The 24,645-nt window shown below is 40.7% G+C and overlaps 1 protein-coding gene across 2 annotated transcripts in view; it reads left to right on the plus strand.

The window, feature by feature from the left end:
* KIF20B (kinesin family member 20B) overlaps window positions 1–14,086 on the plus strand; it is a 76,128-nt gene extending 62,042 nt beyond the window's left edge. The window contains exons 29-33 of one of the 2 annotated variants that reach the window (XM_048858422.2): window positions 867–1,070; window positions 3,628–3,726; window positions 5,515–5,662; window positions 12,019–12,161; window positions 13,809–14,086. In XM_048858422.2, coding sequence (XP_048714379.2) covers window positions 867–1,070; window positions 3,628–3,726; window positions 5,515–5,662; window positions 12,019–12,161; window positions 13,809–13,886 — 672 coding nt within the window. In that variant the 3' untranslated portion in view covers window positions 13,887–14,086. Of the gene's footprint in view, window positions 1–866; window positions 1,071–2,266; window positions 2,612–3,627; window positions 3,727–5,514; window positions 5,663–12,018; window positions 12,162–13,808 lie in introns of those variants that run through there. The other variant, XM_075130949.1, reaches the window with a different exon arrangement.
* The last annotated feature ends 10,559 nt before the right edge of the window (window positions 14,087–24,645 follow it).

Below are 24,645 nucleotides of genomic sequence, written 5' to 3' on the forward strand. Positions count from 1 at the left end.
TTAAACTGCCAACTCTTTTTACTAACATGACATCTACATAATGAGTGATATCATTATATATCCACCCCTAGTTTTGGAAATGAGAAGGTGCAGGGATTCTTACTAGACTACTGTTCCTGGATGTGTGCTCCATCTTCTATATCAGCTGTAAGTTAGGAACCCTAGTGGGAACTGTTAGAAAGAAGGAGTTTTAACTTCCTTCCTTCTTTTCCTCAACCTCTGAGCTTTCTTGTTGCTGGAGGGCAGCAAGGTCTCAGTGCCCTACACCTCTACCATCTTTGCTAATATAGAAGTGTGGAAGGGTCTGCTACTCTATCCCTTCTCTAGCCTGTTTTCAGCTTGTCCTCTCCCTGAATAGCTCCTGTCCTTGGCTAATTTCCAAGTAGCAGTAGAGTGAAATTGATGTGATTCTAATGAGCTTTGCTGCTGCGCACAGGATACTGAGCAGCAGCAGCACAAACTTTCCAATCATGTTACTTGCTCTCTATTGTTGCTTTGGAAAGCAGTAAGCAGCTATAAAGCAAAGCTGGAGTTGTCTGTATACCCGAGGAGATGACTCAGTAAGAAAGCACTGCACTGGGTTCACATTTGGAAACTTATATTCGCAATCATGAAGGCTAGAAACTTACTTTTTTTGTTTTTCTTTAAAAAAAAAAAAGAAAGAAAAAGAGGCTTACATTTTACAACAGTTGAAGATGTAGGCTCCCTCACATGCCATGGCAAGTTTCCCAAATGCCAATAGCCACTGAGTGTGTGTGGACCTTTTCTAGGGCTATGTTAACTTTTTATTTTTCAGATCACAAAGTTATTTTAAAGCTTGTTTGACAATATTTTTGTTCTCTTTAATTCACCCCATGTGTCTGCAGGACCATTCAGACATTGTTCTGGACTCTTCTGAAGTATCTACAGAAAACGGGAAAGGTAGCAGGTTTCCTAAACCTGAGATGGAGATTCAGTTCACACCTCTGCATCCCAATAAAATGGAAGTGAAACACCAGGGCAGTGCCTTACCAGTGACTGTTAAAATGCCCAAGACAAGAAGGAAAAGGAAGAGTAATGAGCTAGATGAGGTAAGTCCTACACTGAACACGAGCTTTTTAAAATTTACAGTACACAATTAGATCTATTACCGTGATCAGTTTTTGTGTACCTTACTATACTGGCAGTGGAATCCTATCTTAAAATTGAAACACATTATCCCTTGTGTATCTGATTTGTATTAGAGCCAGCTAAAAATATTCCTAATGGTATGTTTTGATATATTTAGACCAAAACATGACTTTAAATGCATGTAACATGATGTTAAAAGTCTTTGTGTACCATATAACTCATATTAGCTATGCTGAGGCAGTTGAGGGTGGGATTTCGGTGGGGAAGTACAGTGGTGATTTAAAACTGTGTATGATACACACGACTTGTGATTAAATGTGTGCTAAGGAGAGGTGCTACTGCTTTGGATTGTTTTTTTGTTTGTAGTTCCTAAACTGTGGCTTTAAAAATATGTAAAGGGTATCTAGTGCTCTGGATGAGCATCCTTTGTGGTGGCTTATCTTTTAGGGTGAAACAAAAAATAAAAATGTTCTCCAACTATGCAGATCAGCTACACAAAAATATCCTTTATTTTGTATAAGTATTTGACTCTGTCTTCATTTACTTAAGACCTGGGAGTGGTGGCTGACTGGGCTTTCATTTCCTGAAACCATCCTGCCTTTTTCCTTTTCTACTTTAGTCAGAAGCAATTGTAAATAATGACCAATTGAAAGAGTCAGTCTGTTAAAGCTAGTGCCAGATTGTAATATGAGAGCCAGGCCACACACCCCCCTGGGGCAACATCATGGTACCTGTCAGCCAGTGGCAGCCCTCTCTTGTGAGTTTGATGTAGGTCTATCTCAGCACTTCTAAAGAGTACTGGGATTGGCTGGTGGGCAGGAGGGGCTGTGGGTGGAAACAGGCTTTTTCCTGAAAAAGGGGGAAACTTTGTGCTTCATTAGAACCTTTCATCCAAGAATCTCAAAATGCTTGTTTCAGCACACTGAGAAATAGGTAAGGAAAGTAGAGGCTTCAGTTCAGTGACCTTGGAAATGGTATTAAAAATCACAATTTCTATATTTTGTTGTTTTCAAAACCTAAGTGCAAAAAGTAACTGTTGAAGACTGTGTAACCCAACATTGAACTGGAATTCTGCATTATAAAGTATTTTGGGAAAGAGAATATCCACAATTGTCAATTAAAATGACTTCCATTTCTTCAACCAATTTTCTTCAAGAGCAATATGCTTTCAAGCTGCTGGACAAGCAGATGTAGAAATAAGCATACTTCTGAAGGCCTTGGTCAGGTATTGAACCTATTTGTCTGGTATAGATGAGCAGGTTTCATCTAACATAGAGTTGCTGTAGATGAGTACTTTAGAGATCCTTTTATACCAAAATAGTCCCTCTTCATACCCCTTAGTGTTTAGATAAGTCACAATAACATTACAACACCACTGAACTAAAATTCGTTCCTTCTAGGACTATTTTCTTATCTGAATTTTATTGTTACCTATTTTTTTTAGTCTGGACAATTTTCTATTCTAATATACTTCCAATTTTTTTCTAAATTGGACACAGACCAAACGGGAAAACATTTAAAAAAAAAAAAAAGTCAGTCTTCAACAAACCTGAATATCCAAGTTAAAAGTACTGAATTATTTTGTTTTTATTTTTCTGAAACTTCCAAACCATGATTTTACAGACACAGGGTTGAAATTAGTGGATAAATGTCAGGCATAGCTGGTGGTAACACATTTTCAGACTAGAGGAGGAGAAGGAAAAAACTCCTTAGATACCTAAAAAGTACATGTATGAGAGTTGGTTTTAGTTGAGACTTTTAACAGGTTTAACATTTCAAATTAACAGTTTAACACAGGCTTCCATGTTTTTAATTCAGCAACTTCGTTCTTCACCTTATTTAGCTCTTCATTCCCTGCACAATTAAGTTTGCTTGGCAGCCCATGTACCTGAAATCACTCCTATGTGTTCTGTCTTTCTAAAAGAACCCAGCCAAGAGTAAGTGTTATCAAAATCCCATGCCAGGATTTTCAAGTAATATATTTGATTATATCTTTTGGTTGGTCTGTCAGTGTGCAATCTTGCTTTACACAGATCTTGAAAGAAAAGTTTATTATACATGGAAGTGACATCACATCCCAAAATAGAAGATGCCTTACACTGACAGCTCAACAATGGTAAAATGCTACCAACCTGAATTTACATCAGGAAGCTAAATTTACATTCATTTATTGAGTGACTTCAAACTTCAGTTTTAAGAAATTTGACAAAAGAACACCCATATAGATGAAATGGTGGAGAAGAAAAATAGCAAATGTCAGAATGGGATAACTACCATTATTTCCAGTTGCCTTTAATTCAGAAGATTTAAACTTTGATTTAGGTGTGAATAAGTACCGTATCTCTATTATGTACCACTCAGGAAATGCTGGCTAGTAGCTCATCAATATCTGACTATAGCAATTCAGATGTTGGCTGCTTCTTTAATATGCATAACACTGCTACTTCTCCCAGAAGAAATTTTGTAAGCTGAGATGCAAACTGCAGTTGAAGTTTAGCATATATTTCATTTTCTCAGGAACTTGTCAAGAGTGAAAACAAGAAAAATGCCACACCTACTGCTGATGTTAGTTCACCTGTAAAGTCCAGTTCTGCTAAAATCAGCAAGAAGAAAATGGTTTGTTTTATTCTGTTCTTCAAGTTGGTTCGGACATTTTATGTGAATATAGATATATGCAAATAATTAAGAGGCTTTGAAAAGGAACGTTTTACTAAGCAGTATTTCTGCTTTATGTATATACTTGTCTGGCATCTCCACACCATCTTATGGTGCCATCCCATCAGATTCTGCAAGTGAGTCAAAGATGGTAAATCTGTATTAGGCAGGGAGATCTTTAAGGAATACCTCTGTTGCACAGCTTCTCTCCTCATTCATTACTCATGGGCTAATACTCCTCACCTGTGGAACTTGGAGGTGGTCCACTGTTGTTGCCTGAGGCTCCAGGGATAGGCTCTGCCTTTCAGCTCAGGCCTCTCCAAATTTTCTGCCTGCAATGGTGGCACAAGTTGGTGGTTCAGTTTCTCCCAGCCACTTTGTTTTAAAACCTTTATTTTTATTCATTTTTGTGCAGTTGTGACTTTAATCTTCCTCCTCCTCCTTCCCTCAATTGGGTAAATAGCAGCATAATGTTTTCAAACACCTGGATCTGCAACTGGAGCACCAACTTTTCAGACTCCTCTGCCCCCACTGAGGCATGGCAGAGCTGTCCTGCAAACATCTGGCTTAAATCTAAGCAGTGCTCCCGACATAAGGCAGCCCTTACAGGCTTTACAGAGAGTGAATTTGCCCTGCCTGTGGCAGTCAGCTGACACATATCCCTGAGTACCTCTGATAATTTTTGTGATTCTTCTATCATTTTTTTCTATTTATAAAATGAGTTTCTCTCCACTGTTGTTGGGCTAAGAACTCTCACAGACAGAGGAAAATGGTTGGCTAGATTAGTAATGATAGTTGTAATGCAGTATCATGTACAGGCCCAAATCACATCAAGCTAGGAGCATTTGAGGTAGGTGCTGTGCAAAGGCATAGTTATACACGATCACACCTAGTCCTGGATTTGTGTAGACCAACCTTTGTGTCTAGGTAGCAAGAACCCCAAGATCCCCATGGACCCAAAGGTGTGCCTAAATGGATCCTATGGAAGAATCAGGCCCTAAATTAAGTCAAGAAACAACAAATGGGCAAATGGGAATGTTCTGTCCAGAGGAAACCCTGAAACTAACTAGACACAATGCTGCCTAATACCCAATAACAGTAAAATTGCAGAAAAATACCTTCCCTGAATCTTTTAGTCATAATAGAGCAGGTAAAAAAAATTCCAGACAACTGTGATTTTTTTTTTTTAAGTTGTGCCGTACAATTGTTTAATGTTGCTGAGTGCTATTAAACTGCCACCATTTCCCACCATATATCAGGATGAAACTATCCATGTATGTCCCAATAATTGTTTGGAAGGTACTTTGAAATCCTCTGAAGTGCAACAAAATTGTGTGGTGTTAAAGCTCTCCTAGAGTAAGTTTCAATATGCACACAATACATGGAGTGAAATCCTGGCCCCTTTGAAGTCAATGGGAATTTTGCCACTGATTTCAGTGAGGCCAAGACCCCTGTTTTTTATAATGTTATTTATATCTTGGTGGATTTTTGTGTTGCAAAACATTGTTTTGTTAAACTCTGTTGCAGCCTGAATATTCAGATTGACTTTGCTATGCATATTAGTACATACACAAATGTCCTTAGTCCTCAAAGAAGGGAACAGAGTTAGGTATAAATTAATAACTGCAGTCCATATGTAATGTTAAAAAGTAAAAATGAGCCATCTGATTATCAAACTTAATTTGTGGACTAAAAGATAAGTGAAATTGTGGTTCTCTACTTAAAATATTAACTAGTATTTCTGTTTAGATGGCCACTACACAATCATTTAGAAAGGAATACCCCTTAAGAAAACAAGTATCAACTTCAAGTACAAAGTCAACTCAGAAAAAAGATGGAACCCTACAAAAGCTTGGAGATTTCTTTCAAAGTTCTCCTACAATTATTCACTCCAAAGGTTTGTATAGTGCAAACTAGAAGATCTCTCTTTTTCTGTGATTCCTATTAGAAAATGTAGAAAGGGGACAAGTGGCTAAAGTAATATATTGGCTTGCAAATGTGGCATAGTAAATGCTTCACAAATGCAATGTATGTCTATTTGTTCTGCAGCCCAGGTTCTTCCACAATTCCGGACATCTGGGCCACTCTCCTCTCTGCAGCTCGCAAAGGTTGATCAACATTTTGGCACATGGTCTGGCCACGCCCCCTCTGCTTCTGCTTGCTGCCAGTTTCTCTGCTGCCGCAGCAGTAGACAGTGGCAATTTCTTTTGCTCCTGCCCTTACTACTTCTAATTTAACTTTTCTGCCCAGATATTTGGGCAGTGGGGAGTAGTTGTTCTCCCTCCTTCTACTCCCTGGGTCAGTTAACCCTTCAGGGGTTTAACCCTCCCCGAGCCTCTGCTGCAGTGTCTCCCTTCTGGCTCCTCCGCCCCTCACAGGCATGGCAGAGCAGGCAAGAAAGTACTGCATTAAATCCTAGCGGTGCTCTATATGGAGGAACCTTCCCAGGCTTGGCAGAAGCCAAACTGTGCCCAGTCTGCACTCAGCCTTCTGTCCCTAACTCCGCTAGGTCCCAGGGCTGTGAGGCAGGCAGGCAGGTGGAGTCCCCTACACACCGAGGCAGCCGCTAGTCCAACTGGGGGAAAATGGGCCAGGAACACTAGTGCAGAGGAAGGAGAGGCTCCAGATCCAGAAGCAAAGAGGACCCTGACCATCATCTCAGGAAGTAAGTCCACGGGGACCCCTACAGAATAAAGAGGGGAGGCTTTTTGGGCCACAACTCCCTCTCCTCCCATCTCAAGTCTTAAAGAGGGTCCTGAGCATTCTGGGGAAAGAAACAGGTCTTCTAATCAACCTCCCTCCCAAGTCAGCCAGGACGGCTTGGATAATGAATTCCCACCCCCCTCCCAGGAGAGGAGGATTCTGAGACAGACCTCTCAAGGGGGCTCCAGGCCCTAAAGAAAGTAAGCCACAAGAGGCCTCACCAAAGCCACAGAGACCTTCTGCATTCCCAAAGCATGCAAATAAGATTACCCCAAAAAACAAACAAACAAAAACCTAAAAATGGAAAGCAAAAACCCAAATAATCTGGAGATACGAGTCCTTTGATGATGACGACAACTCCTCCTCTACTGAGGAAGACAAGTTACCTGGCTCTGAAACTTGAACAGGCTTCTTTAAGCCTCAGTGTAAATTTCTCCCCTCAAAATCCTCCCCTGAGGCTGCAGTATCCCTTCACTCCTCCTTCGAAGAACCAGCCTGATAAGGGCAAGCCTATTAACAAGAGCAATCTCAGGCTCTATAAAATTCAAGAACCAAAGAGCTCTATTGCTGAGACACCAAAGGTTGATGCTCCTGTAGTATCCCTCACCAAGGACATGGTTATTCCCTCCGAAGGGGAGTTCTACCCTAAGGAACCCATGGATAGAAAGATGGAGCCCACTCTCAAAAAGGGCTCTGAAGCCACCTTCACCACCTTCCTGAGTGTCCCTAGCAGCAACCTACTTTGCAGAAGCTTCTCATTTCTGACTGGAAGCTCTCAAAGCCTTAGGGTGATTTCTGTCCTTAACTTTGGCTCCACTTTAAAGAAAGTCTCTCTAGCAACAACAGCATTTGTAGCTGAAGCCTCAGTGGATGCAATGAGGTTCTCAGCCTGAGCCCGAGCCCTGGCTTCTACCATGGCTTCTACCTCATTAGCCAGGTACCACCTATGGCTTCGACCTTGGAGTGTGGATATTCACTCTAAGCGGCTCCCAAGATTGGCCAAGTTTACAGGCTCCCTCCTTTAGGAAGAAAGCTGTGATATAGTGGTGTTTAACAATGCAGAAAATCCAGACAATCTCTCCCCTCCCCACTAAGCGCCCTTGGGAGACACTATAGACCGGCCTTCAAACAGAGGCGCTCCTTCACTTGTCAGCACAGAAGTGCCAGCAAAGGGGCAACAGATTCCCAAAGGGACAACAGTGGAATCACAGTCTAAGGGGAAAGTCCAGATGAACGTCAGCCACACACAAATCCACTTGGACAGATCACATAAGCTTCCTCCCAGAGCTGAAGCTAAGGGGCAGGATTTCCCATATCCTAGCAGAATGGTTTTCATACACCACTGGCAAGTAAGTCAGGGAAATAGTGAGCCAGGGATACTTCATCAAGCTGCAGGCTCTGCTCCATCTTTTCCTTCTTGCAGTCACCCAGCTTCAACGACCCTGTAAAACACAATCTGATCCACAACAAAATATAGCCGCTTCTGGATATGGGAGCTATAGTGTTCCCTCAGAAGAAGGTTCTACTCCATCTTCTTCATTGTACAGAAATACAGGGGGTGGGGAGGTGTCAGAGCCATTCTCAACCTCAGAAGTCTCAAGTGGAGGAACAAAATAAAGTTTCAGATGGAGACCCTGGCTGTGGTTTCATCCTTCCCCCAGGAGCACTTCTTGGCTTCAGTAGATCTAACTGACTCATATCTCCATATCCCCATCAGACTGTGCCACCACAGGTTTCTGAGGTTCGCCTCCAGCAGGAAACATAATCAGTAGCGAGTACAGGTCAAGTAGGAGTGTTTGTCCCCCAGGGTTTTTAAAAAGGTGGGGGTGGCAATAGCGAGACTCAGGTTGCAGGGAATTCAACAGTACCCTCGATGACTACATGATCTGAGCTCCATCACAGTCAGCAGCGCACAGGATTTTTCCAGGAGCATGTCTTTGTCGGTGCCAACAGAAGTTCTCTGGTTCCATCCAGGAATTTGTTTTCTTGCTCCCGAGTTGCAGGAGGCCTACTATAGCACTATTCCTCCAACTGCTATGACTCCTGGTGTCGTGCATAGGGATCACTCCATGGGCACAATCACACATTAGTATGAATGCTTGAAAACTTCTAAAGATGTGGGACCACACCCAGAACATCAAGTACAGGTTCTAACACAGATGTTCAACTCCTTATAATGTTGGTTGCCCTATAACAGGTACTGCAAAAGCATGCCCATCTGTCTTCCAGATCCTTTAGTCCTTGGAACCAATGCCAGCCTGGAGGGCTAGGGAACTCATTTGGAGATCCAGGGCATTTAGAGTGAGGAGGAAAAGGCTCACAACATAAAGCTCATAGAGCTGAGAGTAATTAAGCTAATTCTGCAAAAGTTCCAGCCCACCTTAACGGGGAACCATTACCTGATTCAATCAGACAATATGACTACAGTCACCTATTTAAACAACCAAGGAGGAACAAGGAGTCCAGCATTACACGCAGAAGCAATGGAAATTAATGGGGTGGGTGGAACAGTCCTCCTTTCCCTCAGAGTGATCCACATCAAAGAAACCTTAACCAAAAGGCAGACTGGCTCTGCCAGCCCAGGATTAACAACTCCTAATGGTGCCTACATCAGGAGGCTTTCAGTTTTGTTGTTCAGCTGTTGGGCCTCCCCAACATGTTCGCAAAATTGTATGAGATGCAAAGAGGCCAAAATACTTCACAAGGGAGGCAGGCCCCAGATCCATGGGAACAGATGCCTTACAACACAGTTGGCCATGGGGCATACTTTACACATTTTCACTCTTTTCCACTACTGGGAAAGGAGGTCCAAATACTAAAACAAGAACAGGCAATGATAATACTGATAACTCCTCATTGGTCAAAGATTTTGGTTCTCAGACCTGTTGGAGCTGAAACTTAACCTTCTGTGCAGATGTCCTCTTCTTCATCCAAACTCAAAACGGCTTCAACTAATAGCCTGGCTATTAAGAGGGAAGCACAAGAAGGTCTCAGTCTGTCCACCAGTGTCATTAAAATATTGCTTTAGTCTAGGACAGTAGCCACACTAAAAGCGTACTCTTCTCTCTGGTCTAGATTCAACAACTGGTGCCAAGAGCACAATGCAAATCCCAGAAATCCAGGAATGCCAACCATTCTGGACATTCTCCAAGAAGGCATAGACAGAGGCCTTCAGCCCAGGACCATTGCGCATCAGATGTCTGCTCTTTGTAGTGTGTTTTATTTGCAGGATCCTCTGACTCCCTGGCAAACAGTCCACAGGTAACCAGATTCCTTCAAGCAAAGTAGCCAGATCTACACTGGGATCTTCTGCTAGCTTTGAGGGACCGGAAAAGCCATCCCTTCAAGCTTCTAACTTCAGTGTAGGCCTTTAATTTATCCACTAAAGCTGGTTTCTTAGTAGCTGTCCTGTCTGCCAGGCGAGTATTGGAGATGGCAGCAGTATCTATACAAAAACCTTACACATGTTCCATGAGTACAAGTGGTGCTTTTGACACCAGAATCCTTTCTTCCTAAGGTAAATTCCTCCATCCAGACTTCTCAAGAAGTTGTGCTTCCATTGTTCTGTCCAAAACCACAATATCCAACTGAAAAAGGCATGGCACACCTTAGGTGTCAGAAGAATGTCAAAAGTCTATCTGAAGTATACAGAATCTATGAGAAAATCGGGCTCCCTCTTTGTGTCTTTCAATCTGAAATGCAAGGGACTCAGAGTCTAAGTCCTGTTGTGGGAAGCCTACAAATCACCAGAGGCTTCTGTCCTAGCAAGGATCAAGGCACAAGATCACAAGGCACAAGATCCTTAACACCCTCAAGAGCAGAACAAGCAAGTGTGTCACTTCAGAAATTTGAAAGCTGCCACTTGGTCTCCAGCATTAAGAACTACAAGGTGGACCTTCTGTCTTCTACAGAGGCCTCCTTTGGCAGGAAAGTGCTGCAGGTGGTGGCCCAGAAATAATACAGACTCTTGAACAAGCTGACAAAAAGAGGAGTATTTCTTTCCTACCAACTTTTGTTTCATAATCCTCCCTACATCTCTTCACCGCTTGCTACTCCCCAAACATCCAGAAGTGTGGGAGATGCTGGCGAGCAAAATAAAAAAATTCTTCTAGATGATTTTCCATTCTGCTAGCAGCATGTCCCACAATATTCCCCACCCTGGACGGCTCATGAGTCAAGGTTGAGATATGGAAGGGTTACCATATGTCCATCTTCTTTGGTCTAATGTACATAGTTGTTTTATTTCTGGAATATTTGTTAATGTTCTGCAAATTTTATAGTTTGGGAGTAACTCATCTGGCAGCAAACAGAAGCAGAGAAGGCATGGCCTGACCATGCAGTGCCAAAATGCTGATCTGCCTTTGTAAATTGCAGAGAAAGGAGAGCAGCCCAGACATCCAGAATTGTGGGAGACGCTGCTTGCAGAAAGGAAACTTTTGGTAGGAAATTTTTCTGTTCTCTTGAGCATACTTTATCAGTCTATTCTAAGTTTGGCTGTGTTGGACGTAAATGGAAAGCACAACTATTGTTTTATTTTAGCTTTTCTAATTTAAAAATAGAATTACTGCCCAATGAAACATCATAAGATGAATAAAATATTTGCCATTTTTTATTGTTGTTTCTATAGTAGTTTGATCAACGCCTATTTTATTAGGCACCGTACAAACAAAAAAGACAGTCTCTGCCCCAGGGAGTTCTCAATCTAAGATTCAGGAAAGATGTAACAGGTAAACAATAGGGTGGGAGTGCAAGATTATAACTAGGCTTGGAAGAATTAGATTTTTATCGATAAATGTCAGTAAACATTGATTTCACTGTACACATGCAAACAGACAAAATATTTCTTTTGCTAATAATCTAAATTTACAGATAGACAAAATAAGAAAAATGCAGCTTGAGAACTTAGATTTTGATTTTAAGGATATTTACTATTATATTTTGATGTGTGATCTTGACAACTTGTGTTTGAACAGTTATAAACTTTTAACTTTTTGTACTCTGTCTAATGTCATTAAATTATTGCCTGAGTCCCCTAAGGGAATTTTTTTGTTTAAAAAAAAGCAAGCTTTAAAATTGATATCCGTCTAAATTGGAAAAAAAAAATAATTCTACATGTGCATAAATTTGTCAAAACAATAAGTCACTATTTTTAATTAAGTTTATAATAGGGCATGATTCTGATCTTTATTTCACCTTGATAGGTAAGAGTAATTTCAAGGAAGTCAGTGGGATTGCTGTACAATTGATAGCAGAATCAAACTCCAAATCTGTCCCTTCCTAGGAAGTAAAAAAAAATTTCTTAATATGGCTTAATTTATTTGGCACACGCAGGTTTGCTGTGACCCATATTTTCTAAATCTCTTTTCAAAATCAAATGTGTCTGTATAGTAAAGCAAGGTTTTATTCAAACTATTTCCTCTTTAAGAAACCTTTTCAGCTGTGATTAGAGGAGTATATTTTAGCTTTTTAAATATTCCCTTGATTCCTTCTAAGTAATGCTCTTTTTGTTTAAAAATAATAATATATTGATTAAAATAAAATGTCTTGCAGCAAAGAAGCTGATTGCAACAATAAGCTCCCCCAAATCTACAGAAGTGGAAACTCACAAAGCAAAGGAGCAAAAGCCGAAACGAACCAAGCGAAAGCTGTACTCAACTGACATTTCCTTTCCTTTAGACATTCCGGGTGACATGGTAAGTGACATATTTTCCACACATGCTGCAGTGAGATAAGTTAACGGCTTTCAGAAAGCTGATTTAAAGGGACACTGTCAACCTGAGATCTATTTAATTTACAAAAATGAGTTAAAAATTTTGACGTACTTCAGTTCCTCCCTGACTCCACTTTGCCAATCTTCATGGTTTTACAACTGCATCTTCTTTTTTCTCCTCTTGTCTCTCCTCTCTTTGCAGTTGTTTGCAAGACCTGTATAAATGGGAGAAGCTGAGTTGCTCTAGAGGGAATATAGTGAAAGTGCTGCCAAATGTACAAACTGACCCATTCCTTTCTCTAATCATAATCATTTTGGTGGGGGCATCACAAATGTTTTCAGATATTATAGTTAACAAGAAGTGATTTTTTTTTTCAGTTGACTGCATCTATTTAAATGTAAAAGGAAAATGATAAATGGAAATGGATACCTATATAACTAATTAATGAATAAGGAAAATACTTGATTTAAACCCTGAGGATGAGATTCTGTGCTGCATCGCTAAGAGTTGTAGCACAGAAGTGGCAACCAAGGGAAGTGGGGAGAGTGTCTTAAACCACCTGTTGTGTTGTCCTGATCCTGAGCTACTCCAGGGCTGGAGAGTCTCCTGGTGTAACTTAGCTTACACAGGACTACAGGCCTGTCCAACCTATGGAAGTCTCCTGTAGCTGCCCTATGATTTGGAGCTATACCTAGAAGCTCCACTGCCTTGCATGCTGGGATACCACACTGACACATCCCTCCTAGTGCAGTCCCTGACATGTCCCATATGCCAGGGCTTGCAAGAGGGTCTTTGGAGGATAGCCTTATGGCTCTCTGCAGTTCTTGCACTGGAGGAATACTCCACCAGCTAGAAGCAGAGCTTTTAAGAACCCTTTATTCTGCTCTGGTCCTTTTTCCCATTGTGAAGGGGCCAGAGCAGGGAATGAGGATCTCAATCTTATGCCTCAATCCTACAAATTCCTATGCAAATGAGTAATCCCATTAATTCTAGTGAGAGCAGTCTGAATGGGGGAGGCACAGAAACCAGACTGCATAGGATCCAAGTTGCTGGACAAGCCAGGGAAGGTCAAGGGAAGATTAAACTTTTATTTTTGTTTTGTTTTACATGTTGGATGCAGTGGTGGTGTAGCCAAGTCAGTCCTAGGATAGAGAGACAAGGTGGTTGGTAATACTTCACTCACCTCATCTCACTTTTGTTTTTACTTCTTTACTTTTTATTTTGGTGAGTTAGTGCTAGAAGTTTAGGACTGGAAATTGTTTCCAATCAGAATGGTTTCACAATTAATTTATTCTCCCATTAATTTCTATGCAAACATAGTCTGACACATCCTAGTCCTTGCTAGGATTTTTTTTTTCCCATGAAATTTATGTGGAGCTCTGTACACTGACCTAAGGCTACTATGGATCCTTTTTTAAAAAATTCAGTAGCAATATTGTGCAATTTATTATGCATCTAGCTCAGGGGGACACTAGAAAAGTGGTGGGTGTTTTATGCAGCTAACTGCATGAACACAGCCATCTGCATACAGATATCTAGAATCATCTATAGAGTGACATTGACATGATTCCATATTAAACATTTATCTGAGGAAAAGCAAAAATAACTTTCAAAATGTCTTTTTTTTAGATTGCTATGGACCAAAAGGAAAAGGAAAGTGATCATCTAATCATCAAGCGACGACTGCGGTCAAAAACAGCAAGATAAATGGTCATGTAGAAGCATGTTTATATAATTCTTAATCAGGTCATATTTCTATTGTATTATTTTCAGTTGATTGTATATAGTTAAAACTGTAGATCCTTTATTATACTCCCATTGCCGCTGTATAGTTTTTCCTTTGTTTAAACCTTCAGAAGTACTGTATAAAATTGTGAATCCATTAAAGCTGAAATGTAGTTTAAAAAGTTTTTATATCTGTGATTTGTTTTAAAATTTGATGTCTTTTTAAAAGAGTTCAGGAATGCCACTCTTAAGTGAGCATAAGAACAGCCACACTGGGTCAGACCAGTGGTCCATCCAGCCCAATATCCTGTCTTATGACAGTCAACAATGCCAGGTGCTGCAGAGGGAATGAACAGGCAGTCATCAAGTAATCCTTCCCCAATCACCCATTCCCAGCTTCTAGCAAACAGAGGCTAGGGACACTTCAGAGCATGGTTTTGCATCCCTGCCCATACTGGCTAATAGCCATTGATGGATCCATCCTCCATGAACTTATCTAGTTCTTTTGTGAACCTTGTTATAGTCTTGGCCTTCACAACATCCTCTGGCAAAGAGTTCCAGAAAGAGTTTGTGCGTTGTGCGAAGAAATATTTCCTTTTGTTTGTTTTTAAACTTGCTGCCTATTAAATTACTTGGTGACCTCTAGTTCTTGTGGTCTGAGGAGTAAATAACACTTCCTTATTTACTTTCTCCGCACCCGTCATGACTTTATAGACCTCTGTCATAGCCCCCTTTAGTTGTCTCTTTTCCAAGCTGAACAGTCCCAGTCTTTTTTTTTAAATCTCTCCTTATTCGGAAGCTGTTCCATACCCCTAGTAATTTTTGTTGCCCTTCTCTGTACCTTTTCCAATTCCAATATATCATTTTTTGAGATGGGGTGGCCAGATCTGCATGCAGTATTCAAGATGTGAGCATATCATGGATTTAAATAGAGGCAATTGATATTTTCTGTCGTCTTATCTATCCCTTTCTTAATGATTCCCAACATTGTTAGCTTTTTTGACTGCTGCTGCACATTTCAGAGAACTATCCACAATGACTCAAACATCTCTTTTGAGTGGTAACAGCTATTTTAGACCCCATAATTTTATATCTATAGTTGGGATTATGTTTTCCAGCGTGCATTACTTTGCATTTATCAACATTGAATTTCATCTGCCATTTTGTTGCCTAGTCACCCAGTAACTCTTTGTAGCATGCTTTGGACTTAACTATCTGGAGCAGTTTTATATCATCTTCACATTTTGCCACCTCACTGTTTGTTCCTTTTTCCATATCATTTATGAATATGTTAAACAGTACTGATCCCCATTGTCAAGGTTCCTCCCCCACTCTGAACGCTAGGGTACAGATGTGGGGACCTGCATGAAAACCTCCTAAGCTTATCTTTACCAGCTTAGGTCAAAACTTCCCCAAGGTACAAAATATTCCACCCTTTGTCCTTGGATTGGCCACTACCACCACCAAACAAATACTGGTTACTGGGGAAGAGCTGTTTGGAAACGTCTTTCCCCCCAAAATACTTCCCAAAACCTTGCACCCCCCCTTTCCTGGGAAATGTTGGATAAAAAGCCTCACCAATTTGCATAGGTGACCACAGACCCAAACCCTTGGATCTGAGAACAATGAAAAAGCAGTCAGTTTTCTTACAAGAAGACTTTTAATAGAAATAGGAGTAAATAGAAGTAAAGAAATCCCCTCTGTAAAATCAGGATGGTAGATACCTTACAGGGTAATTAGATTCAAAACATAGAGAATCCCTCTAGGCAAAACCTTAAGTTACAAAAAAGATACACAGACAGAAATAGTTATTCTATTCAGCACAATTCTTTTCTCAGCCATTTAAAGAAATCATAATCTAACACATACCTAGCTAGATTACTTACTAAAAGTTCTAAGACTCCATTCCTGGTCTATCCCCGGCAGAAACCAGCATATAGACAGACACACAGACCCTTTGTTTCTCTCCCTCCTCCCAGCTTTTGAAAGTATCTTGTCTCCTCATTGGTCATTTTGGTCAGGTGCCAGCAAGGTTACCTTTAGCTTCTTAACCCTTTACAGGTGAGAGGAGTTTTCCTCTGGCCAGGTGGGATTTTAGAGGGGTTTACCCTTCCCTTTATATTTATGACACCCGTACACTGAGAATTGTCTTCTTCTGTCAAATCGTTTGTGGGAATATACTTAGTATAATTAAATGTTTTGGAAAAAAAATGAACAAAAAGGTTCTGTATGCTTAAATAATTTTAAGAGGTTTGAAAATATTATGCCTGGAAATAAATCAGATGCAGGAAAGTGGAGATACAGGGCCTGGTTGTCTTCACATTTTGCATGATGCTACTTTGTTGTTAGCTTTGTTTCATCTTTCTTTTAAGAATGCTAGACAATTTGTAGACCTGATATTTTTGCTTTAAAGATTCCTATCTTGAGTCACTGGCTTTGAGGTAGTACTTTGGCAATGAAATCTATTTAATCCAAGAGAGTTATGCTTATATGTAGCATCTGGTTTACAGCAATGACTTGCTTCTGACCAAAGCTTTCCACTTAAGATGATTGGAACACTAGATAAGCATTTCTATGGTGTTCTTCACTGTAGCATCTGAGTCCTTCTCAAACACCAATGAATTAAGCCTCACAACACTTGTAAAGTAAAGAGGTATTATTGTCCATATTTTATAGACTGAGCATAAGTGATCCTCCCAAGAGAGTCAATGGCTGACTTGTGCATTATTTGCTCTACCTTCTTGTCCTCACAGCTTTCTTGATGGCTGATTATCTTTTCTAGAATTAAGACAAACTACATTTTTATATCCTCTGGTTTCACTATATTGGATGTTCTTTGTGCTATAATTTCAAGATGAACACATGAATTGCTGTCTGGCCATGATGATATACAGGCACGAGTAACTGTCCTGTCCACTCTGCAAACTTATTAATACAGCTGTATTCCATTCCTATCCGTTTCAGTTAATCTTGGGTGATATTAATGGAATTTTGATCAGGAAAGTAAATAAGTTATTTTTAATGGAAGTCATATTTGTCCACTAATTACTTCCTTCCTTGTTATTGTTCTTTATAATTGCTCTTTAGAGATGGTTTAAGAACATCTCTTGAGTGGAATGGCAATAGGATGTACGATGTAAATCTACAGAGCTGTGCAAATTCCCCTTTCCTGTATAGTTGTAATACTAAAGGATTTTATAGCATTTTCAACCTTACATACCTTCCTCCTTATTTTGAATTTGTTATATTGTGCATAGATGAGGGAGGGAGAAAACATGATTGTGCGCTATCAGCCATTTTAACCAAGGATGCGTGTGTCAACTGTAGCTGGGAGGTCAGTGTGAGTGGGCTTTGAATGTTGATCTTGGCTTAAAATTTTTAAGTGACATAGGGTCCTAAATCCCATAGATTTTTAAATGAGACTTAGGAGACTAGTGTCTGTCTCTTGGCAATGGCACTAAGTGCTTATTGTAGTAAGAAGAGGGTCTGAAACATAAGCCCATGTATTAGAGGCCTGCTATGAGGCCTGAGGCCTGGGCTAAAGTAGTCAAAACTTTGCTGATATAAAGCAAAGTTAAGCTGTGAGCAAGAGGCAGGCCCTGCTCACAGAATCTGGCAAGAACAGGGCTGGTATTGCAAAAAACCCACATGTTCCTAAGAAAGGGTAGGCACAAGAAGATATACGCAAATACATTCCAGAAAGGTGGTACCAGAACACCTCGATACCATACACATTCCCCAAAGATAACAGGAACACATTTAAAGATCTTAAAGATAAGGTCAGGATGACAGCATGATGGATAGAGATGTTTTGATCAAACCAGCTTGTACAAGGCAATGAGTGGCACCCTAATACTCAGAGGGTGGCACCCTGCTACATTAGGGGCAATACGCAACTTCTTTGTATTGGTGTATAAAGATGTATCTCAGAGGGAGTGTCTTTGGCCAGCCTAGGGAGCAGTGGAAAGTCCCGCCACTGACTGAGCTGCATCCATTGTCACTGAGCATACATGTCTTAGTATCCTCGTAGAGTCTGTCAGGGGCTTTTACCGTGCTTTGTTGACAATAAACCTGGCCAGGTGCCTTCGCTGAAAACCAAGTCTGTGGATTTATTGAGCAGTTTAATTGAGGTCTGCTATCTGCGCAGAGCTGGGACAGCACACGGAATTAACTCACATGCAGCCAACATCTGACCATATTGATGACCCCAACGTGATTCTTGCACAAAACCTAATGGATGGTGGCTGTGTGAATGCTATGCTACAGTTGATACCAACAACACAAAAAGAGGCTGGGTTAGATTGGCACAAAAAGAATTAATGAGGTAGTACAAATACAAGATGTGGTATGTGCCCTGGGATATTCCAATTTTTCCGTACATGGAACCAATGATTTGTCCTGGAATCAATAGAGGATTTTGTGTGCAAGTCACTAGCCCAGTTCAAATCGGAACTGATACCTTTTGGCTAAATATAGTGTTAGCACTGCCACTGAAATTATTGCTCCTCCTGGAAATCTACAAGATTTATTAATTTAATTGTTCCCCCCTGTGGAGCAATTACAATCGGACATACATGATTTGGTGGCAAGAACCAAGGAAGCCTTAATACCCATAGCTCATCTTATCCAACAACAAACAGAAGAAGTAGAAAGTGTGCAAAGAGAGGTGGAAAGACCTCGGTGGGCAATCCTAGAGGACGTTACTCTCCACCCAATAGTCAGGACACTTAGGGCTTGTCTACGCTTACATTTTATAGCGCTCTAACTTGCTGGCTCAGGGGGGTGAAAAACCACCCCCCGGAATGCAGCAAGTCTGGCATTTAAAGGGCTAGTTTGGACAGGCTCCGAGCGCTGAGAGCCGCGCTCCCAGCGCTCTGAGCTAATCCCCTCATGGAGGTGGATTACCAGGAGCGCTGGGAGAGCTGTCTCCCAGCGCTTGCACGCAACCACACTCACACTTCAAAGTGGTGCCGCGGGAGCACTCCTGCAGCAGCGCTTTGAAGTTTCCAGTGTAGCCATGCCCTTAGTGTAATGCTGATGGGAATACAAGCCATAACAAGAACAGGAGGACTTGTGGCACCTTAGAGACTAACAAATTTATTTGAGCATAAGCTTTCGTTGGCTACAGCTCACTTCATCGGATGCATACAGCGGAAAATACAGTAGGGGGATTTTATGTACACAGAGAACATGAAACAATGGGTGTTACCATACACATTGTAACGAGAGTGATCAAGTAAGGTGAGCTATTATCAGCAGGAGAGAAAAAAAACATTTTGTAGTGATAATCAAGGTGGGCCATTTCCAGCAGTTGACAAAAACGTCTGAGGAACAGTGGCGGGGGGGGGATAAACATGGGGAAATAGTTTTACTTTGTGTAATGACCCATCCACTCCCAGTCTTTATTCAAGCCTAATTTAATGGTGTCCACTTTGCAAATTAATTCCAATTCAGCAGTCTCTCGTTGGAGTCTGTTTTTGAAGTTTTTTTGTTGTAATACTGCCACTTTTAGGTCTGTAATCGAGTGACCAGTGAGCTTGAAGTGTTCTCCGACTGGTTTTTGAATGTTTTAATTCTTGATGTCTGATTTGTGTCCATTTATTCTTTTACATAGAGACTGTCCGGTTTGGCCAACGTACATGACAGAGGGGCATTGCTGGCACATGATAGCATATATCATATTGGTAGATGTGCAGGTGAATGAGCCTCTGATAACATGGCTGATGTGATTAGGCCCTATGATGATGTCCCCTGAAAAGATATGTGGACACAATTGGCAACGGGCTTTGTTGCAAGGATAGGTTCCTGGGTTAGTGGTTCTGTTGTGTGGTGTGTGGTTGCTGGTGAGTATTTGCTTCAGGTTGGGGGGCTGTCTGTAAGTGAGGACTGGCCTGTCTCCCAAGATCTGTGAGGGTGATTGGTCGTCCTTCAGGATAGGTTGTAGATCCTTGATGATGCGCTGGAGAGATTTTAGTTGGGGGCTGAAGGTGATGGCTAGTGGCATTCTGTTATTTTCTTTGTTGGACCTGTCCTGTAGTAGGTAACTTCTGGGTACTCTTCTGGCTCTGTCAATATGTTTCTTTGCTTCAGCAGATGGGTACTGTAGTTGTAAAAACTGTCTCTGTCTGAGGGATTGGAGCAAATGCAGGTAAGTATAGCCATCAGTAGGTTTCAGGTATAGAGTGGTGTTTATGTGACCATCGCTTATTAGCACTGTAGTGTCCAGGAAGTGGATCTCTTGTGTGGACTGGTCCAGGCTGAGGTTGATACTTACCTACATGGCTCCAGCTTTCATCCAGACCACACCACACGATCCATTGTCTACAGCCAAGCTCTACGATATAACCGCATTTGCTCCAATCCCTCAGACAGAGACAAACGCCTACAAGATCTCTATCAAGCATTTTTACAAGTACAATACCCACCTGCTGAAGTGAAGAAACAGATTGACAGAGCCAGAAGAGTACCCAGAAGTTACCTACTACAGGACAGGCCCAACAAAGAAAATAACGGAATGCCAGAATGATAGTGAATTATAGAGCCCAGAGAGTGGCTGCACTATAAACCCTAGGAAGAGGGTTGCAGAGAACTGATGATGAGAGCCTACTTGAGTCAAGCTTACCACAGGGCTGATGGTTTACAGAACGTGAGGTCTTTCTAGGTGAAGAGCTCAACAAGCTCTACTCTGTTCTCCCCTTCCAGTTCTTCAGCTTCACTCATCTTAGTTTTGTCATAGTTACTATTTCACTTGTTGAATACGGTAACTGCTAGTCAGATCCATTTTTTCATGCTAATTGTAAGAGAGGCAGACAATTATGAGAGAGGTGATTAGAGAGGCAAGATAGTCCCATGATTAGGGCACAAGCCTAGGCCTTGCAAGACCTGTGTTCAGTTCCCTGCTCTGCCATAGACTTCATTTGTGAGCTTGGGCAAGTCACTTAGTCCTCTCTGTCCCTCAGTTTCCTTCCTTGTGGGTGTTGAGACTAAAAAGACTTGAAAGATGGAGGTGCTACAGTGCCAGGGGCCATATAAATACCTTAGATAGATACTAGTGGCAGCCACATCACAGAAAATCTAATTTGTCTTACCTCCCTGTCAATATGGGCACTCTGGATACCCTTCCAACACATCCAAGTGGACAATCAGGCCTAGCCCAGTGACCAAATTGACAAGCTAGTGTAGACTACATCTAACTTTTTCCAGCTCTGAAAGTTCTCAACTGGGGAAGTCTCCCCTGTGTGCTGTGAGGAGGAGGAACTCAGTGCAAAATTGGCTACTGCCTGACTGACTTAGCATTTAGCCATATTAGTGTTGTTACATCATACAGTCTGGAAACAATTAGCAAGGTGAGAGACACTTATTTTACTGCATGACTTCTTTAATTCTGTCTTGTTTGTTTATTTTTGGTTTAGAAATAAAATCTAGTGCAAGGACATAGTGCAGGAGAAGGTATCTTTCAAACATGAATCAAACCTCTTAAGAGCTTTTAATCTGTTTCATAATATTTCCAGATCTGATAGATACCGTGACACATTCTCAGCATGTATGACTTAAGTGTTTTAGGGTACAGTGTGAATGTATGCACCACACTGTGGAGTCCTGCCACACAGGGCTGAGACTCTCAAACTAAAGGTTCAACTGGATAGAGCATTCACCCATACATTCCTCTTACAAACCTTGCCTGCATTGGGGCTGGTTTCTTTCCCTTTTAATTAGCTTCACATCTTTTGCCTTTTAATTTTATTGGATAGCTCTTTTCTATTATGGGAGTGAAAATAGGAGCAAAATGACCTTTTCCTTAACTTTCATTTTATAATCAAAATAAATCTTGCCCGTCACCTCTTACTTTTGTCTTCGTTGTAAATCAAATAATCCTAATCATTCTAATTCGTCTTCATAAAATCTGTCCCTACCTCTAAACATCTTCATCTTCATTCTCTAGACTTTTTCTGTTTCTGCTATATACTTTGCAAGATGGGATAACCACAAATGAACTTAGTGGGCTTCATCAGCTGGTGTAAATGAAGTAAATAGCCCTACACAGATTACTCAATTCAAAGATCTAACCTCATACACCAGGAGAGGGGGGCACAAAAATATATATACATGGTATAGTGTTTTCCATGTCATTTTCTATCCATCTCTTAATACAGCCTAACCTCTTGTTTGCTTTTTCCCACCTCTTTTGCACATTCAGCAAGTATTTTCATTCAGATGTCCGCAATTACCCCTAGGTTTTTTCTGAGTGGTTTCAGTTAATTTTTAGAATCCAGCACTGCATATGCTTAGTTCAAATTGTTCCTTCCATTGTGCGTAACCTGCACTTGACTACATTGAATTTCATATGCCATCATGCTGCTGTGAATGACAGTTTGATTGCTTATCATTAAATCATCAACTGGGCCTATGGCTCTTCTTCAAAAACATTTGCAAGGTAAATGCAGTATTGAAAAGATGCTGGATTACTTGATTGTTTTATACTTGATTTCTTTGTGGATTCAAATGTATAGAAAATGATAGAAATGTCTCTTACTTCAGCCAAGTGACATTTTGGTTAAACTGCTAATTGATCAAGACCATTTAATCCACTCTCCCTCTTTAATATAAAATTTCAAAGTGAGTAACAAATGATATCATGAAAGAGTATTCAACTAAAGGGACAGTAATGTGTGTGTTAAAGATTTTAATTTAATTCATTGTTCGGGGAGGGGGCGCAAAATGACAGTTTACTTTCAGGTCAGCAGTGCAAACCTGTATACAGTCAAGCTGCTCAGCTGTATATTATTCCATAGTCCTAGCCTCTGACTTGAATGTTTAAACCCTTTTCATATTTATGGCTAGAGTTCATCAGTTTTGTTCAATATATTTGGGACAGTTTCTTGAAACTCTTACTGTGGGTATTGCTACTATCAGTACAACCCTCAAGAGGGGATTGCACACATAAAGCAGTTGTATAGACTGCATTTTTCATTGACATTTGTTTTTCCAAAGAAAATATTCTAAACAATTTTTTTTAAATTTTTTCATTGTGTTGTGGTGGGGGGAAAGATCCTGTCTTTTTTAAATAAAAAGGATGAGGATTTTTTTTTAAGTGAACGAAAATGGATCTCTCCCCCACCCCCCATTTGAAACAAAAAAAAAATTTGGTAACGATTTTGTTGCAAAATTTTATCAACAAATGAAAAATGTTTATGAAAATAAGGTTTTAATGACTTTTTACAGAAAATCTTCAGTTTTTGATGGAAATGTTTCCATGAAAAAAAAATCTTCAGCCCACTCTGCTTCCACTATAAGAATAAAAATACAATAATCTTTTAAAACATTATATATAGTAAGAAAAATAAATAGAAAAATATACTAAGTAAAACAACAAGACTTGTTGGTGCTTAAACTAATTTTTGTTTTGTTCTGCTATGCTTCAGAGGCTTTACAAAACGAGAGACTCTCCAGAGCTCTTACAGCTTCTCTTGGACTGCTGTAAGACAGTGTGTGAGAGTACCTACCAACCCCACATGCTTCAGGTTTTTCTTCATGACAGACAATAATACAATTTGAATGTAATACTTTCCTGTGTGGAAAAAGGTCTGCTGGCTTTTATCTGATACTGTCACTGGTAAAATGTGAGCAGTGATAATTTTGCTGTTTAGAATTTAGCTAATGTTTTACATATCTGTTAAAGGCAGACAGTGAAAGAATTATCTACTTCCAAACATCCATTCTCACCTCACTTCTTTGTGGGAATGCTCTTAAATCAGACCAAAATCCAAGCTGGAGGCAGCTTGCTGCTATCCCTGCTGCTCTTCTGCAGCAGTACCCTAAGCATTTAGGCATTCATGCTGCTTAACCAGTAACTCACCCCACTGTAACTGGGTTCTGTGCAGTGGTGACTATAGCTAATCCGGTACTCAATTACCTTGTGAGACCTCCATTCAAACCAATGGAACCATGTTCTCTGTTGCATTTATCTATGGCGACAGCCATTTAGTATCCATTATGTCAACCCATAGGGTCCAGGAGATTGGAGCCTTGATGGCAGATCACCCCTTCGTGTTCTTTAAAGACAAGGTCTCTTTATGTCTACACCCTAAATACTTACCAAAGGTTCCTTCAGAGTTCCATCTTAATCAATCCATTCATCTACCAATGCTTTTCCTGAAGCCACAAGGTTCTCTACAGGAGTCATGTTTACATACCTTGGATGTTGGAAGGGCTTTGGCCTTCTATTTATATAGGACTAATCAATTTAGGAAATCCCCTAGGCTCTTCATTTCTTTTGTGGATAGATCTCCAGGATCCTCAATCTCTACTCAGACCATTGTGATGTATATCTGGATATATTAGTCAATTTATGATGCTGTCAGCATTCATTACCACTCAAAGCATGATAGCACTTTCAACCAGATCACAGCCATCATCTGTAGCATTATTGAAGAGTGTACCTGTATGTGAAATGTGTAGAGCCATTACATGGACTTTAATATAAATGTTTTCATAGAATTGTAGGACTGGAAGGGACCTCAAGAGGTCATCTAGTCCAGTCCCCTGAACTCAAGGCAGGACTAAGTGTTATCTAGACCATCCCTGACAGGTGTTTGTCATGCGAGACAGTATCAAAAGCCTTACTAAAACCAAGATATACCATATCTACCTCTTCCCCCGCTCCCCCCATCCACAAGGCTTGTTACCATGGGCAGCAGGTGAACCTCTGCTTTGGGGAGGCAAGCCCACCATCCCTGCCCCT

This window comes from Caretta caretta, chromosome 7 (genome assembly GCF_965140235.1).
Source record: "Caretta caretta isolate rCarCar2 chromosome 7, rCarCar1.hap1, whole genome shotgun sequence".
In the NCBI taxonomy this organism is placed as follows: domain Eukaryota; kingdom Metazoa; phylum Chordata; order Testudines; family Cheloniidae; genus Caretta; species Caretta caretta.